The sequence below is a fragment of the Macrotis lagotis genome, chromosome 8 (assembly GCF_037893015.1).
Source record: "Macrotis lagotis isolate mMagLag1 chromosome 8, bilby.v1.9.chrom.fasta, whole genome shotgun sequence".
Taxonomy (NCBI): Eukaryota; Metazoa; Chordata; class Mammalia; order Peramelemorphia; family Peramelidae; genus Macrotis; species Macrotis lagotis.
The window spans coordinates 68669425-68685497 of NC_133665.1; the positions used below are offsets into that span (position 1 = coordinate 68669425).

The 16073-nt window shown below is 36.7% G+C and overlaps 1 protein-coding gene across 2 annotated transcripts in view; it reads left to right on the forward strand.

The window, feature by feature from the left end:
- The window catches only part of JAK2 (Janus kinase 2), a 172645-nt gene that overhangs the window by 132073 nt on the left and 24499 nt on the right, over nucleotides 1-16073 (forward strand). For both annotated transcript variants that reach the window (XM_074197469.1, XM_074197470.1), the window contains 5 exons: nucleotides 1495-1622; nucleotides 3320-3458; nucleotides 4859-5010; nucleotides 5167-5317; nucleotides 6584-6720. In XM_074197469.1, coding sequence (XP_074053570.1) covers nucleotides 1495-1622; nucleotides 3320-3458; nucleotides 4859-5010; nucleotides 5167-5317; nucleotides 6584-6720 — 707 coding nt within the window. The remainder of the gene's footprint in view (nucleotides 1-1494; nucleotides 1623-3319; nucleotides 3459-4858; nucleotides 5011-5166; nucleotides 5318-6583; nucleotides 6721-16073) is intronic.

Here is a 16073-nt window from a genome sequence, read left to right on the forward strand (position 1 = left end):
GGCTGGGTGCCTTTGGGTCTGAAAATAATCCAAGAGGACCCAATTGCTTGACTCTGGGGATCATATATACCATAAATTTGTCTTAAGATTCACAAAGCACCCTTGTTAGCTTAATTATCTTGTTGTATCTGTGAAATTCCTGCTTCCTCGTAGACTTGCCTCCCCTTCCTCAGATGCAGCTGCAACTATAAGAGTAAATTTCATCCTCAAACCTGTGGGAAGCCTGTGTATATGTGACTCCCTCCGTCTCAGGACACATGTTCAGACATGAAACAAAGACCCTGACCCTTTCTCACTCTGTCTAGTCCCTTATCTATACTGAACCATATGTTTACATATGTTTGTAGTAGTATGCCAAGAAGGTATATCTAACTGCTTTCTTTGCTTCTGAAACCTGCTTGCTCTCAGTAGCCCCCCCCCCAAAAAAAAACACTATAAAAACCCTATAGCTGGGGCAGCTAGGTGGCGCAGGGGATAGAGCACTGGCCCTGGAATCAGGAGTACTTGATTTCAAATCCGGTCTCAAGCACTTAATAATTGCCTAACTGTGTGGCCTTGGGTAAGCCACTTAACCCCATTGCCTTGCAAAAAAACCCCTATCCACTGAACTCTCAGGTACTGTCTTATTTGGGTACTCTTCTTCTCCAGTCAGTCCCTGGGAAGTTAAAGATCTCCAAAGTTACCAAATTTTGGTCTCCATCTCACTCTTTGGGTTCAGCACTTTTTGAAAGAAAATTTGGTGTGTTCTGATAAAAGATTTGATAGCTTGACTGAAATAGTAAATGAGCAAGGAATTACTCTTGATATTTTGATTTCCTTAGTAATTTATTTTATACAGGAGCTACAAATGATTAATTGAAACACTGAACTTCTTTATATCCATAATAGACAGTTATACTTTTATGTTTCATAGAAAGATATGTTTAGGGGGGCAGCTAGGTGGTGTAGTGGATAAAGCACTGGCCCTGGAGTCAGGAGTACCTGGGTTCAAATCCAGTCTCAGACACTTAATAATTACTTACCTAGCTGTGTGGCCTTGGGCAAGCCACTTAACCCCATTTGCCTTACAAAAAAAAAAAAACTAAAAAAAGATATCTTTAGGGGGGGAAGGAATGGAAGGTGGGGAAATTGTAAAATTGAAAACCTTAAAAAAATGATAGATAAAAACTACTATTGTATATAATTGGAAAGCAAATAAAATATTTTTAACAAGAAAGATATGTTTATATAGTTTTATGTGTCTTTAACTTGCCCATCCTGTTAAAGGAAGATTATACTATTATGGAAAATTTTCAACCAGAACTTAATTATGTAGCAGTTTCTCAGGAGAAAATTAGATTAGGCTTTGTTACATAATAATAACAATAACAATAATAATAACAACTGCATATTTTTATAACTTGAACTTTATTGCACAACTGTGGCAAAATAAAATTTTTAAATTGGTCATGTTTAATTTTTTTTTAAGTATACATGTATACTTTTGCTTTCTAGATATTCTAGTTCAAGAATTTGTGAAATTTGGATCATTGGATACATACCTGAAAAAGAACAAAAATTCCATAAACATATTATGGAAACTTGAAGTGGCCAAACAGTTGGCATGGGCCATGCATTTTCTCGTAAGTAAACAAGTAAAGTCTCTTTTTTGTCTTACAATGTAATAGATATCTTTGCCTAGAAATAGAAGATGAGAAAATTGTAAATTTCTGACAAAGAATCCAAGAGTCCTTGAGAGAAGGTGGGAGTATTCATTCTATCATTAATAGGTAAATTCAGAGTATATCTTCTCCACCTTTATTTATTTTTCATAAAATTTTAGAATAGCACTTTTGACATAATCTAATATAAACTTTCCATTTGGAGATGAAGATTGAGATTTAAAGAGGGGAAGGAATTTTATCTAAGTTCACATATCTAAAGTGAATTCATTTCATTTTAGAATCTTTAAAGCATAAATTAGCTAAACACATTACATTACCATAACAATTGATGATGACAATGTCTTGAATCACATAGAAGGAAAAATAGCTAGATGTTAGAAAGCAAGTGAATTTTGTAATGCACACTGACCTAGTCCCAGAGTACTACTATACAAAGACAAATACTTGTTAGACTTACTTGGAACCCAAGTTCAATAAAATATATCTTCCCAAGTTGCCATACTATGCTGCTGTTTTAGGCAGTTTGCCCTAAAGCTTATCAGGGTTCCATCAAGTATTTCTTCAGAAGATTGACTCCACATTCAATGTATTTATAATATGAACTAAGTAATCTGGACTGGTTGTAAAGTTTTTGTTTTACTGAATTTACAAATCTTAGGTTCCCTGCTCAGTACTTTGAAACTTAATAAGAAGTCTCTAGGCAACAAAAGAACTTTAAAGGATATTGCTGATTTAAAAAAACAAAACAAGATAAAGAAGGGGGTGAACTTCCTTTTGGCAAAAATTGGAATCAAAATAGGGAAGAACAGAACTAAAGGGCTCATCCCATCACCTTTTCTACTGGAAGGGAGACCAACCACTTGAGTGAAGCAAAGCTCAAACACCAATTTTGGAAACTAAACTCTTTGGAGCAGGGGTTTTCTACCTGTGCTTAAGTTATAAAAGCAGTCCTGGGCCTATTGTCTGAGATAGGATCAGCCATAATTTTAAGGAAAAATGAGAATTTGAAAGGCCAAAAATGAGAAAATGAAAGGCCAAAGTAAGAACTCAGTGAGAAAGCAAAGACCACTAGAGTCTATGATAGGAAAGAAAGATGGAAAAAATAATTGAATCAAAATCTACATTTGTATTGAAAAAGACTAGAAAAATTCAACTTTTTAATTCAATTCTTCAAGGCAGTACATTGCTCTCAATTAGTAGCAAAGATGTAAATGAAAGAATAGGACATAGAATAAACATCCCACAATTTCTCCCAATATCACTAGCCTATGATATTCAAGTACAAGTAGGAGGAGGACATAGTAAAATTCATTATTTCCAGAGAATTAAAAAAAAAAGAAGCTACCAGGCTAAAAATACATGTTTCTCCTGAAAATCACTTTCTTAAATCGGACAAAGTATCCTTTTACCTGTTATTTTCATTAGAAACAGCTAATTCAGATTTAAGAAGAATTAGTTAATAATTATTAAAATTTTATTTTTATATAACAAATTGGGGAACATATACATATATAATATCTCATATTTCCTTAACTTTACAAAAAATATTTTTCATATCAGATATTTTTCTCAGTTTAAGCTAATAGTACTTTATATCATAGACTATCAAAATATTGAAATATTACTATTAATGTATGTGTGTGCTCCTTTAATAGGAAGAAAAAAACCTCACTCATGGTAATGTATGTACTAAGAACATTTTATTAATCAGAGAAGAGGACAGAAAGACAGGAAATCCTCCTTTCATCAAGCTCAGTGATCCTGGCATTAGTATTACAGTTTTGCCAAAAGACAGTAAGTTTTCCATCATTCCAATTTAGCTTTATTTATGTTTCATTTTGAGATAGCCTGAAAATAGCTTGTCGGTTTAAAAAACAACAACATACAGTTCATTGTATTTTTGTGATATTGATTAGTAGTAAAATCTAGATTATATGCCAATTTATGGTAAAGTATGAATTAAGTAAAAATTGGATGCAGGTCTTCTTAGGAACTTGTATATTATATTTTAACAATTTTTACAATTATAAGTAACAGTCATTTTATTTAATGATTCCTCAATATTCTTATGATTGGACCTCATTGTTTTAGATATTTTTTGCTGTTTTCATTAAAAATTTAAAGAAATATGTAGCATATGAATTCTGCTGAGGACTTGACTACTCTTCACTTGTCTTTTCATGTGATTCTAGAATTTTTCCTCATTTTTTCATCTCTTTCAACTGTTGAAAAACCAAGCAACATTTATAAAACTAGTTGAAATATGAACATATCTTACCAATATTACTTCTTACACACATGTCCCAAATCATTCCCTGTAGTATTTTTATTTTAATTAATTTCAGTGTTTTTTGATTATCTAAATTAATCACCATTTTGGAATTTTTATAGACAAAACCCCTGATTCCTGAAACTTGGTGATTTTTGTTTCTATAAGTAGTACTTAAATTGGGCAAGAGAACAGGACAGGAAATGCTTTGTGGGATCTAAACCTTGAAGATGAGGGGAAAAACACTGAGATATATAATTTTCTGGCCTATAGCAGAGGATCCATTTTATTCCTACTTTAAGGCATTAATTGTAAGGCTGAAACAAATTGCTTTACTTTTCAGTCAAAAGCTGAGATACCATCCTATCCATTTCAAAAAAAAAAAAGGTTTTTTACATTATATGTAAAATGCTATATTATTCCTGCATTAAAGAATGGTGCATGTTCTAATCAGAAGTCTGTAAATTCAGTTTGGTTCAACAAATATTTTTTATATGTATGTGCTTTTTGTTTTTGCTTTTTTTTTAATGTAAAAGACAATTCAGAGGCAAGTGAGTGGTGTAGTGGATACAATGCTGTACCTAAAATCAGGAAGGACCTGAGTTCAAATTCAGCCTCAGACTTTGACTAGCTGTAAGACATGAGCGAGTCCTTTAACTTCTGTTGCCTTAGGGTGCTTTTAAGTATCAAATGAGATATTTGGCAAAGTTCTTAACATGGTGCATGTCTAGTAAATAGGAGATGTATATTCTTGTTCCTTCCTTTTAGTTCTCGTAAATATAGTGGAGATGACATGGCATACTGTAAAAACTTCTGGTCCTTTCAGTGATTCTGATTTTTTTAAAAATAACTTGCATGTCAGAACAAATTTTAAATGAAACGTTTATTTAACTATATTACCATACTGTGTTATATGATTTAACAGTTCTTCAAGAGAGGATACCATGGGTTCCACCTGAATGTGTTGACAGCCCTAAGAACCTAAGTTTGGCCACAGATAAGTGGAGTTTTGGTACCACTTTGTGGGAAATCTGCAGTGGAGGAGACAAACCTCTGAGTGCATTAGATTCTCAAAGAGTAAGTTAGAAAAGTTATAAATTTAGAAGTATTTCATCTTTGACCATTTGCATTTTCTTTTAATGGTTAGCTTAATTTTATTTAACAATCATTTCATTTTGACTTAATAGTTATCACATAATGATTCATCTTTAGTGTTTGGTTCATTAATTACAGAAACTGCAATTCTATGAAGATAGACACCAACTCCCTGCGCCAAAGTGGACAGAGTTAGCAAATCTTATCAATAATTGTATGGATTATGAGCCAGACTTTAGACCTTCTTTCCGGGCCATCATACGAGACCTTAACAGCTTATTCACTCCAGGTATTTTAATTGATCTCATTATTTCATCATAGCTAATCAGATAGGTGTGAGATGGTACCTCAGAGTTGTTTTGAATTTGCATTTCTCTTAACGATAATGATTTGGAGCATTTTTTCATATGATTATAGATATCGTTAATTTCTTCATCTGAAAAGTGCTTGTTCATATCCTTTAACCATTTATCAATTGGAGAATGACTTGTCTTATAATTTTGACTCAATTCTCTATATTTTTTAGAAATGAATCCTTTATCAGAGATACTAGTTATGAACACTGTTTCCCAGCTTTCTGCAATGCCTTCTAATATTTATTGTCTTAGTTTTGTTTGTGCAAAAACCTTTTTAATTTAATATAGTAAAAAATCATCCATTTTGCAATTTATAATGTTCTTATTTGGTCATAAACTTCTGTCCTTTCCATTGATCGTACAGATAGACTATTTCTTATTCTCTTAAGATAATGATGTTTTAATGAATTTCTTACTGACTTTAAGTTCTTTAAAAAGGGAACTTTTTATTTCTTTTTGGCCAGCCAGTTTCTAATTTGTAATTTATTTGAGACTTTTTGTTGGCTTCTAAATTCACCTAGATTAAGTAGTCTTTGTATTTAAAAAAAAAATAGGTTTTCCCCCACATTAACTTGTATTCTAGTTAATTATGCCCAGGATTTTGAAGATTTCTGATCTCTTTGATCTTTGGTACACATTTATCCTGCTTTTCCATTTTTTCCTAACTAATGACTGCATTATGTCCTTTACTTGGGGTAGGAGGCTTCTTTGTTTTTACTTTTTCCTTTAGAATACTGAACTAAGTTGTAATATTATGACTGATGAATAAAAAAATGAATGAAAAAAGCATTTATTAAGTTTTTATTTTTTGACCAATACTTTGTTAATTACTGGGATCACTTTACATATATTGTAGCAATAGATACTTCTGGTACCAGTTTATACTCATTGCTTATGACCAAATTTAATATAAAACCTTTCCTAATGAGTGCCAAACTTCCCAGTGCCAGAAAATCCTTTGTTACTTCCAGAATTTGTTTGATTGAGATATTTTGCAATTAGTTGTGTGGAAAATTGAAAATACCCACTTTTGTTAAACTTCTGCAACTAATTTTAGGACTTCACAATTTTTTAAACTATTTGTAGCTTAACCTTATCTTCCAGGATATGGTTATATTTCTATTATTTGTTAACTGGGAAAATGCCCAATTCTACCTAATTCTTGTTATAAAATTCTACCTAATTCTTTATTTTCTCAGATTATGAACTACTAACAGAAAATGATATGTTGCCAAATACGAGAATTGGTGCCCTGGGATTTTCTGGTGCTTTTGAAGACAGAGATCCCACACAGTTTGAAGAGAGACACCTTAAATTCCTACAGCAACTTGGCAAGGTAAGTTGAGAAATTTTTTCAAAGTCATAAAATTTTAGAAATAGAAAGAGATTTTAGTATTTACCCCTCATCATAATTCTTCTGTTAGTAATTATTTTAGAAATAATTTTATAATTTTAAATTTTAGAAATAATTTTAAATTTTATTTTATATACTGCTTAACTATTTAATTTGAGAGATTTTATCTTATTTGATTTTTTTTAATGTTCTAGGTGCTAGTGTTATATTTGAACCTTTCATGGTTTGGGGGTGAATTTTTCCTACAAGACACAATTCAAATATATTTGCTTCTGACACTGTTTAACTTTATTTTTCCCTGTTCCCCAATATGCACCTTCTATTCTAACTAGTGCAGTTTCCTAATAGCTTCAGTCCACACATTATAATCTCGTGCTTGCCATGGGACTTTTACACATTCTAGAATATAGTTAATGGGAAAATATGAATTCTCTTATAAGAAATATGAACAATTTTTCCTATTAGTCTGGGCATCCTATTATACCACCCTAGTCCCTAAGGGAGAAGATGTATTTGCCCTGATCATAGTCATTCCCAAATGCAGCATAGCCCATGGAAGAATTGCTTCGTCTTGACTTCCTTTAGACCAATACTGTGTTGGGTCACATAGGTAGCTGAGGGTTTTACTCTTTTCCAGGATTGACTGCCTGCAAATTCTGGTATAGATTCCTGATTTTGGAGCTCAGACAACTTGCTTTTCTGATTTTTAAAGTTCACAAAATCCCAGTCTAGACTAATCCATCTCTAATATATCTTCATTTAAGTCAGGAAAGAATATGGACAACAGGAATTAGTTTCACATGCCAGAGGTGATCCCCAGGTACCCAGAGATTTGAGTTATGGAAACCTTGGAGTCAGAATTGCTTGCAAGGTGGTACACTCAGTAAGGCTGTCATGGAAGCCTTGAGAAGCCTGGGAGCTTGAGAGTTGAGCCTGAGGCAGGTTTTGAATTTGAGACTGAATTTCGTTCTAAGTGAATGAGCTAAACTGAACTTAATGCCCATTCCTCTCCCCAGGGATGGAGGTGTAAGGGATTATGCCTCACATGTGGTGAGGAAGTTGTATAATTATATCTTTGGAAATAAATATTCCAGTGTTATACTTCTTTTTGGAATCCTTTTGGCTAATCCCTTGTTAAATTAGCCCAGAATTTTTAAATCAACCTGGCTACATTTTGAACATGTCATATATATCCAGAGTCATTTCAGGGAGACCTAAATATTGTCCTTTGAGAACTTTTTAAGAGTTCTTTTGTTTCTAACTGGCTATGATTCTTTAAAAGTGACCTCAGGCAGCTAGGCTGTACAGTGGGAAGAGCACTGGCCCTGGAGTCAGGAGGACCTGAGTTCAAATCCAGCTTCAGACACTTAATAATTGCTTAACTGTGGGACCTTGGGTAAGACATTCAAAACCCATTGCCTTAAATAAATTTTTAAAAAATTTAAAAAATAAAAAAATAAAAGTGATCTCACATCTCTAGTATAAAGAGCTGCTGAGTCCTTTTCAGGTCTATTTTCCATCTTTGATGTCTACTTGAGCCACCTAACTGTCACCCGTTGCTCCAAGAAGCTATAGCATGCACAGGGATCACACTACAATAAACTGTTTTGTCAGAAAGATTAAACCAGGTTGAGGGTAATTGAGGCACTCTCAAAATCTTCAGTGAGTTAGAGGGATGTCTATCCCAAACATGTTAAATCTTACCCTGGTGGAATGAATGGATGAGAACAGTTTGTTGTATGAAGACAGTTGACACAGGTGCTGTGGAGTACTTTGAACATGTTAGATGTTGTAGATGCCAGAGTCACCCACTACATCTTGAGCCATCACCACTTATCTTGACTGTCTTGCCACTGGACCCTGATGACTTTGGAAGAGAGAGAGTGAAGCCAATGACTTCATGCAGTTCTGCTTCACTTAGCTCCAATTTTTGCACAAATCAAAAGAATCATCCATACCACTTTGCCATTCTTATCTCGGTGTTCTGGGACTACAGGTAAGTGACAAAGCAGCAAGTGTGGATACACTGGGAGCTGTAGTCACAACCCTACACAGGTGGCTCAGGCCATAGGTCATTTCCCCACTGTAAACAACAGTGAGATTTGGCAGCCCCCTGGGTGTCTGAACAGCTCTTTTAAGCTTTTAACAGCTTTTCTCCTGACATTTCTAGGGGATTATCATAAGTTGTTGTAGTTAAGTTACTGGAAAGACATAGTTGACATCAGATTTTTTTTTCTCCAGATTTCAATACATTAAAGATCTACTAAGATATAGAATTGTTGCTACCTCCACTGGTAGAATGTCCACAGGTTTGTCCAATGATGTGGGGAAGGGCCTTGAAAATTGTACCCTAAAAGTTGCTTACTTAACCCTGCCCTGATTAACTCAGCAGGTGGGGATTTTACCTTGTGATCAAGAAACAAAAAAGTATATAAAAACTTCTTCAAAGATGATTCCACTCAGGACGGCTGGGTGGTGCAGTGGATAGAGCACCACCCCTGGAGTCAGGAGTACCTGAGCTCAAATCCGGTCTTAGACACTTAATAATTACCTAGCTGTGTGGCCTTGGGCAAGCCACTTAACCCCATTTGCCTTACCAAAAAAACCTAAAAAAAAAAAAAAGATGATTCCACTCACCATCAGTACATGGAATGTGCACACACTCATAGACAGCACAAGATTCAATAAACCCAAAGTTAAACAACTCTTGTTGCAAGAGAACTCAGCAGGTATATCCAGATAGGAGCCTTGAGTGAAACAAAGCTGACAAATAAAGACCAGCTTACTGAAGTTGGAGCTGGATACATGTTCTTCTGGGGTGACTGTATGAAGGGAAGTGCTGTGAAGTAGGGTAGGCTTTGCAATCAAAACTAATCTAGTCGTCAAGCATGTGCACCAACCAAATGAGTTAATGACAGGGTTTATGACATTGCAATTGCTACTTACAGGAAAACCATCATTAGTACCTATGGTCCTACCATGATGATGAAGTCGAAGAAAAATTTTATGAAGTCCTGGAAACTCTTATCATCAATGTACCAAAAGAGGACAAGTTTATAATTCTGGGTGACTTTAATGCTATCAGAGTCTCAGACTACTATACATGACAAGGAGTCCTTAGGAGAAATGGAATTGGAAACAGCAATGGCAATGGTCATTTACTACTAAAGAATTGTGCATCTCATGACCTTCTCTTCACAAATCTTGTCTTCCATTTACCTTAAAAATTTCATGAATACAGCCCACAGCAAACATTGGCATTTAAATAGGATATCTGATTATAAGGAGAAGAGACAGGGTGAGAGCCACAAAGGCATTGTGTGGCACAGAGTGTTGGACTGATCACAGACTCATCCTCTCTAAGCAAAATAATCAAATTTAACCAAAGTGGCTGCTCCAAGGCAAAATGACTACCAGAAGTATTAATGTCTAAGTACTTCTTTGAATAGGAACGGTTTATTGCCAGCAGGGAGGAAAAGTAGAGAAAACACGTAATTGACTACAATGAAGCAGAAAAGGAGTGGGCAGTTTTCAGAGATTTAATATATGGACCTGGTGATTCTATTCCTGTTGAGCTCTACAAGGTGGGATGTCCATTGCTCATCCAAAAACTGGCTGAAATTTTCCAGTTTACATGACATGAAGAGGTTATCCCCCAAGAATTCAAGGATGCCTCCATCATTCATCTCTATAAAGGTAAAGGGAACAGATTTTCCTCGATGATCACAGGGGTATTTCTCTTTTAGTCACTGCTGTTAAGATTCTTGCTAGAGTCCTTCTCAATAGGTTGGTCCTTCCCCTGGAAATTGGTCACCTTCCTGAGAGCCGTATGACTTCAGAAAGGGTAGAGGAACAGTCAATATGGTATTTACTGCCTGACAACTCCAGGAAAAATACTAGGAACAGAACATAGGGATGTATACAATATTTATAGATCTGACCTCCATTGTCCATCTCTATAAAGGTAAAGGGTAGATTGCCTTGTGACAATCACAAGAGTGTTTCTTAGTCATGGCTGGCAAGATTCTTGCCATAATCCTCCGTAATAGACTGATCCTTCACCTGGAAGATAATCACCTACCTGAGAGCCAGTGTGTCTTCAGAAACAGTTGATATGGTATTTACCGCTAGGAAAAGATGCCAAGCACAGATTTTATCAAGGCCTTTGATACTATCAGTAATACAGACTTGCGGAAAATTATGTCAAAATTTGATTGCTTGGAGAAGTTCAGCAGTATTGTTTATCAATTTCATGACAGCTTGCCTGCATTCTGGATAGTGAGTGATGCTCCCATGATTTCCTGATCACCAATGGAGTGAAACAAAACTGTGTTCTCTCTCCCCTGCTTTATAGCATGAAAGTTTTCAGCTGTGTTATGAAGTGCCTTCACTGAGGATGAACATTAAGGTCAGCTATTCCTCTGCTGGAAAATTCTTCAACTTGAAAAGGCTACAAGCCAAGACCAAAGTGGAAGGACTATTGGTGCATAAATTTCTGTCTGCAGATGATTATGTACTCAATGAATGCAGCTTCTGAAACTGAGATGCAACAAATAATGGATCAGTTCTCTGCTGCTTGTGCTAAATTTGGCCTAACACCAAGAAAACAGAAGTGCTCCATCAGCCAGCACCAGACCATCCTTTTGTGAAACCATTGGTTACAGCAAATGGAGGAGTTTGAATATTGAGGATAAATTCACTTACCTTGACAGTGTTCTTTCCAGGGAGATACACATTGACAATGAGATTGACACAGGCATTACCAGAGTTAATTCAGTAATTGGGAGAATCTGAAAGAAAGTGTGGGAGAGAAGAGGTATTAATTAGACTGACTACCAAACTGAAGGTCTACAGAGCCATTGTGCTGACCTCATTGCTATACGTCCATGAACTCTGGATAGTCTACCAGCACCATGCCAGGAAACTGAATCACTTCCATGTAAATTGATTGTGAAGATCACCTGGCAGGAGAAGATACTAGACACTGAGATCCTTTCTCAAGCTAAACTACCAAGAATTAAAATGTTACTGCCGAGAGCACAACTACAATGAGCTGACCATGTTGTTAGAATGCCAAAAAGTATACTTGCCATAAAGACTGTTTTATGAAGAATTCACAAGGGGGTCAGAAGTGATACAGGGCCTCTTTTAAGAACTTTGGGCTTGGGGCAGCTAGGTTGCATAGTGGATGGAGCACTGGCCCTGGAGTCAAGAGGACCTGAGTTAAAATTCATCCTCAGACACTTAAAAATTACTTAGCTGTGTGATCTTAGGCAAGTCACTTTAAACACATTGCCCTGCAAAAAAAAAAAAAGAAAGAGAGAGAACTTTGGAATTGATTGTAAGCATTGGAGGCATTGACATAGGACCACCCATCATGGTATGCCCTAATCAGAGAGAGTGCTGTGCTCTGTGTGCAAGATAGAAGTGAAGCAGCTCAAAGGAAATGTGAGATATTCACATGGATCATTTATGTTTGTCCTGGGGTAGAGCATTCTGAGCACGTATTTGGTGTGATTAACCACTATCAGACACTGTAACTTGTTTCTAACACAGCGTTGTTGTTTTAGTCTTCTTTGATAACAAAGTCACAATCAAATCATTCTTGGATGCTAGTATATATTTCCTCTATTTACTTATCTCCTGTATCATACTTATCCTTAAAGGTAAAGCCGATATTCACACACTGATGTCTTATTTGATTCCTTTACCCCTGTGTGATGCTTTATTTTTTTGAGGGCAGAGCCAAGATGACGGCCTCTCTTAGGCGCTCTTTCCAAAATATTTCAAAAACATTAAAGTTATGACTAAATTTTCAAGAGACAGAACCCACAGAAAGATCCAGTGAGGCAATTCTCCAGCCCAGGGTAACCTGGAAAATAGTGGGAAGCTCTATTCCAGGGGATTGGAGGAAAGGCACTGCATGGAGGGAAGGAGCTTCAGCCTCCCAGGAACAGCCCCAGAGCACCTGGGAGTCCTGGCTCTGGCAGCAGAAACGGTTTCCTGACCTTCACCCTAGGGAGCATCAAGCACAACTTGGAAGATCAGCAGGGAGACCTCTGCCATAGTAAGCATGAAGCCCAGACCCTCAGTGCAGAGCAGCCCAGGCCTTTAGCATGGCTGGCACTCAGTGCAGCCCAGATCCCAAGAAACAGAAGCAGACCTGTGGAGCCATCCAGCAGGAGCTACCAGGCAGCTGCCTACTGAATGCTCAGCCCAAGGAAGGTAAGGACGTGGAGGGAGACTGCCAAGGTCTGTCCTCTGTTCTTGAACAGGACTTAGGAGCTGTGACCACATTCAGACCGTGGTCACAGTCTAGGCCCCCTATAGAGCAGGGACCCCCTCCCCCTCACACATACACATAGCCGCCGGGACAGAGGGGTGAGCATGTGGTTATTCACAGACCAGGAGAGCAGTAAGTCCAAGCTTCTGCTTCTAAAGACTCCAAGAAATATAGAAGTTGGGCTCAGGCTATGACAGAGCTCAAAAAAGATTTTGAAAATCAAGATAGAAGAAAAATTGGAAAAAGAAATGAGAGAGATGTAGGAAAAACATGAAAATGAAGTCAGCAACTTAGTCAAGGAGATCCAAAGAAATGCTGAAGAAAATAACATGTTAAAAACCAGCTTAGGTCAAATGGATAAAACAGTTCAAAAAGTTATTGAGGAGAAGAATGCTTTAAAAAGCAGAATTGGCCAGATGGAAAAGGAGATAAGAAAGCTCCTTGAGGAAAACAAAACATCTTCAGATGTAGAATGGAGCTAAAGGAAGCTGATGACTTTGTGAGAAATCAAGACACACCAAAAGACTGAAAAATTAGAAGAAAATGTGAAATATCTCATTGGAAAAAACAACTGATCTAGGGGGCATCTAGGTGGCGCAGTGGATAGAGCACCGGCCCTGGAGTCAGGAGTACCAGAGTTCAAATCTAGCCTCAGACACGTAATAATTACTTAGATGTGTGGCCTTGGGCAAGCCACTTAACCCCATTGCCTTGCAAAAAAAGAAGAAGAAGAAAAGAAAGGCAACTGATCTGGAAAAAAAGATCCAGGAAAGATAATTTAAAAATTTTAGTTTTTGCAAGGCAGTGGGGTTAAGTGACTTGCCCAAGGCAAGCTAGGTAATCATTACGTGTCTGAGGCTGGATTTGAACTCGGGTACTACTGACTCCAGGGCCGGTGCTCTATCCACTGTGCCACCTAGTTGCCTACCTTGACCTCATTTTTAAAGAATTTCTACAGGAAAATTGCCCTGATAATCCTAGAAGCAGAGGGCAAAATAGAAATTGAGAGAATCCACCAATCTCCCCCCGGAAAGAGATTAAAAAAAAAACAATCCAGGAATATTATACGCAAGTTCCAGAATTCCAAAGTCAAAGAGATAATATTACAAGCAGCCAGAAGGACACAATTCAAATATCATGGAGCTGCAGTCAGGATCAAACAGGATCTGGCAGCAACTACATTAAGGGCTCATAGGGCTTGGAATATAATATTCCAGAAGGTAAAAGAGCTTGGAATACAACACAATCAACTACCCAGACAAACTGAACATCCTCTTCCAAGTGAAAAGATGGATTTTCAATGAAACAGGAATTTCATATTTTCCCGTTGAAATGACCAGAGCTGAACAGAAAGTTTGACCTTCAAGTACAGGACTCAGGTGAAGCATATAGACGGAGGATGAGAAGGGTAAATTATGAGGGACTTAATGATGACGAACTGCATGTATTGCTGCATGGAAAAATGTTACTGATAACACTTATGAACTTTCTCATTTAGTAGAGTAGGTAGAAGGAGCTTTTATAGATGAGGCACATGAGAGAGCTGAATTTGAAGATATATGGTAAATATGGAGTAAATGGGTGAAAAGGGAAGTGTACTGGGAGTAAGAGAAAGGAGAGGTAGAGTAGGCTAAGATATTTCATATAAAAGATATTTCATCTAGCTTTTGCAATGGTAAGGAAGGGGAGAAGGCAAAGAGGAATGAGGGAACTTTCATTCTCATCAGAAATGGCTGAGAGGAAATAACATATATACACTCAATAGAGCATAGACATCTAGAAGAAAAAGGAGAAAAGGGGAACAGGGGATGGGGAGGGGGGATCATAGGAGAGGATAGTCAGATATAACACATTTTCTTCATTACTTTTTGCAAGGTACTGGGATTAGGTGGTCTGTCCGGGACCAAGGGGCCAGGTGGTTGCTGGGTCTCTCTGGGGTGAGATGTGGGCTTGGGGCCTCTTGACCCCAGGGCCAGTTCTCTGTCTGCTTGTGCCACTTGACTGCCCCACAGCACATTTTAGAAGAAGGACAGAATGAAGAAAGGAGAGAGAAAATAATAGATGGTAGTGGGGAGGAATGGATGGAGGGGAATTAAATCAGCAACAACAACTGGAAAAAATAGAAGCAACTACTATGATGAACTTATAAAGAAAGTGGGCCACTGAAGACAGCTGATGGTATCAGAACACAGACTGAAACACATTCTTTTTTCTTTCTTTCACTTTATTTCTCATGAGGTTTTATATTTTTGTGGGGGAGGGCTATTATGTTTACTCTTAAACACAAATATTTTAGTAATATGTAAATTTAAAAAATTAAAAATATGGAGAAAAGAAGTTAAATAAATATACCTTAAACCCCTCTTTGCAGGTAGAATATTACTAAACAATTGAAAGTAGATTGGAACATTGCTTTTTTAAAAAATATAAAAATATAAATTCTTTTAAAAAATACTTTTGTACTATAGCTAATTAATCAAAAACTATATAATTAAGTGCTTTCTTTGTGCTAGGTACTTTACTAAGCACTAAGAGTACAAAGAAAGGGAAAAATATCAAATGGATGTATTGTCATATATAAGATAGGAGCGAATATATGAAAAATAATCTTAGAGGGAATTGCTCTACTAGCTAGGGGAATCATGAAAGGTGTGCTGAAGAAGTCATCACTGGGGTTGATTCTTGGAGGAAAATAAAAGGTAAGACTAAGGAGAGAGAGCATTCCAGACATGGGAGACAGCCAGTTAAAAAGAGGGTGGTAGGAGATGAGTGCTTTGTGTGAGCGCTGCAAGTAGGTCAATGTAGATGGATCAAAGAGTTTGTGTGGAGGGGTGAGAAAAGTACAAAAAGACTAGAAAGATAGGAAGGGGTTGGGTTAAGAACTTTAATTGCCAATTAAAGAACTTTATATTTTAATAATAGTAATAAGGAATCACTGTACTTTATGGAAGAGAGGTATGACATGGTTAAACTCAAGTTTTATGAAAACCATTTTGGCAACTCATAGAAGAGTGTATTGGAAAGGGGAAAGACTTGAGACAGATCACAATTA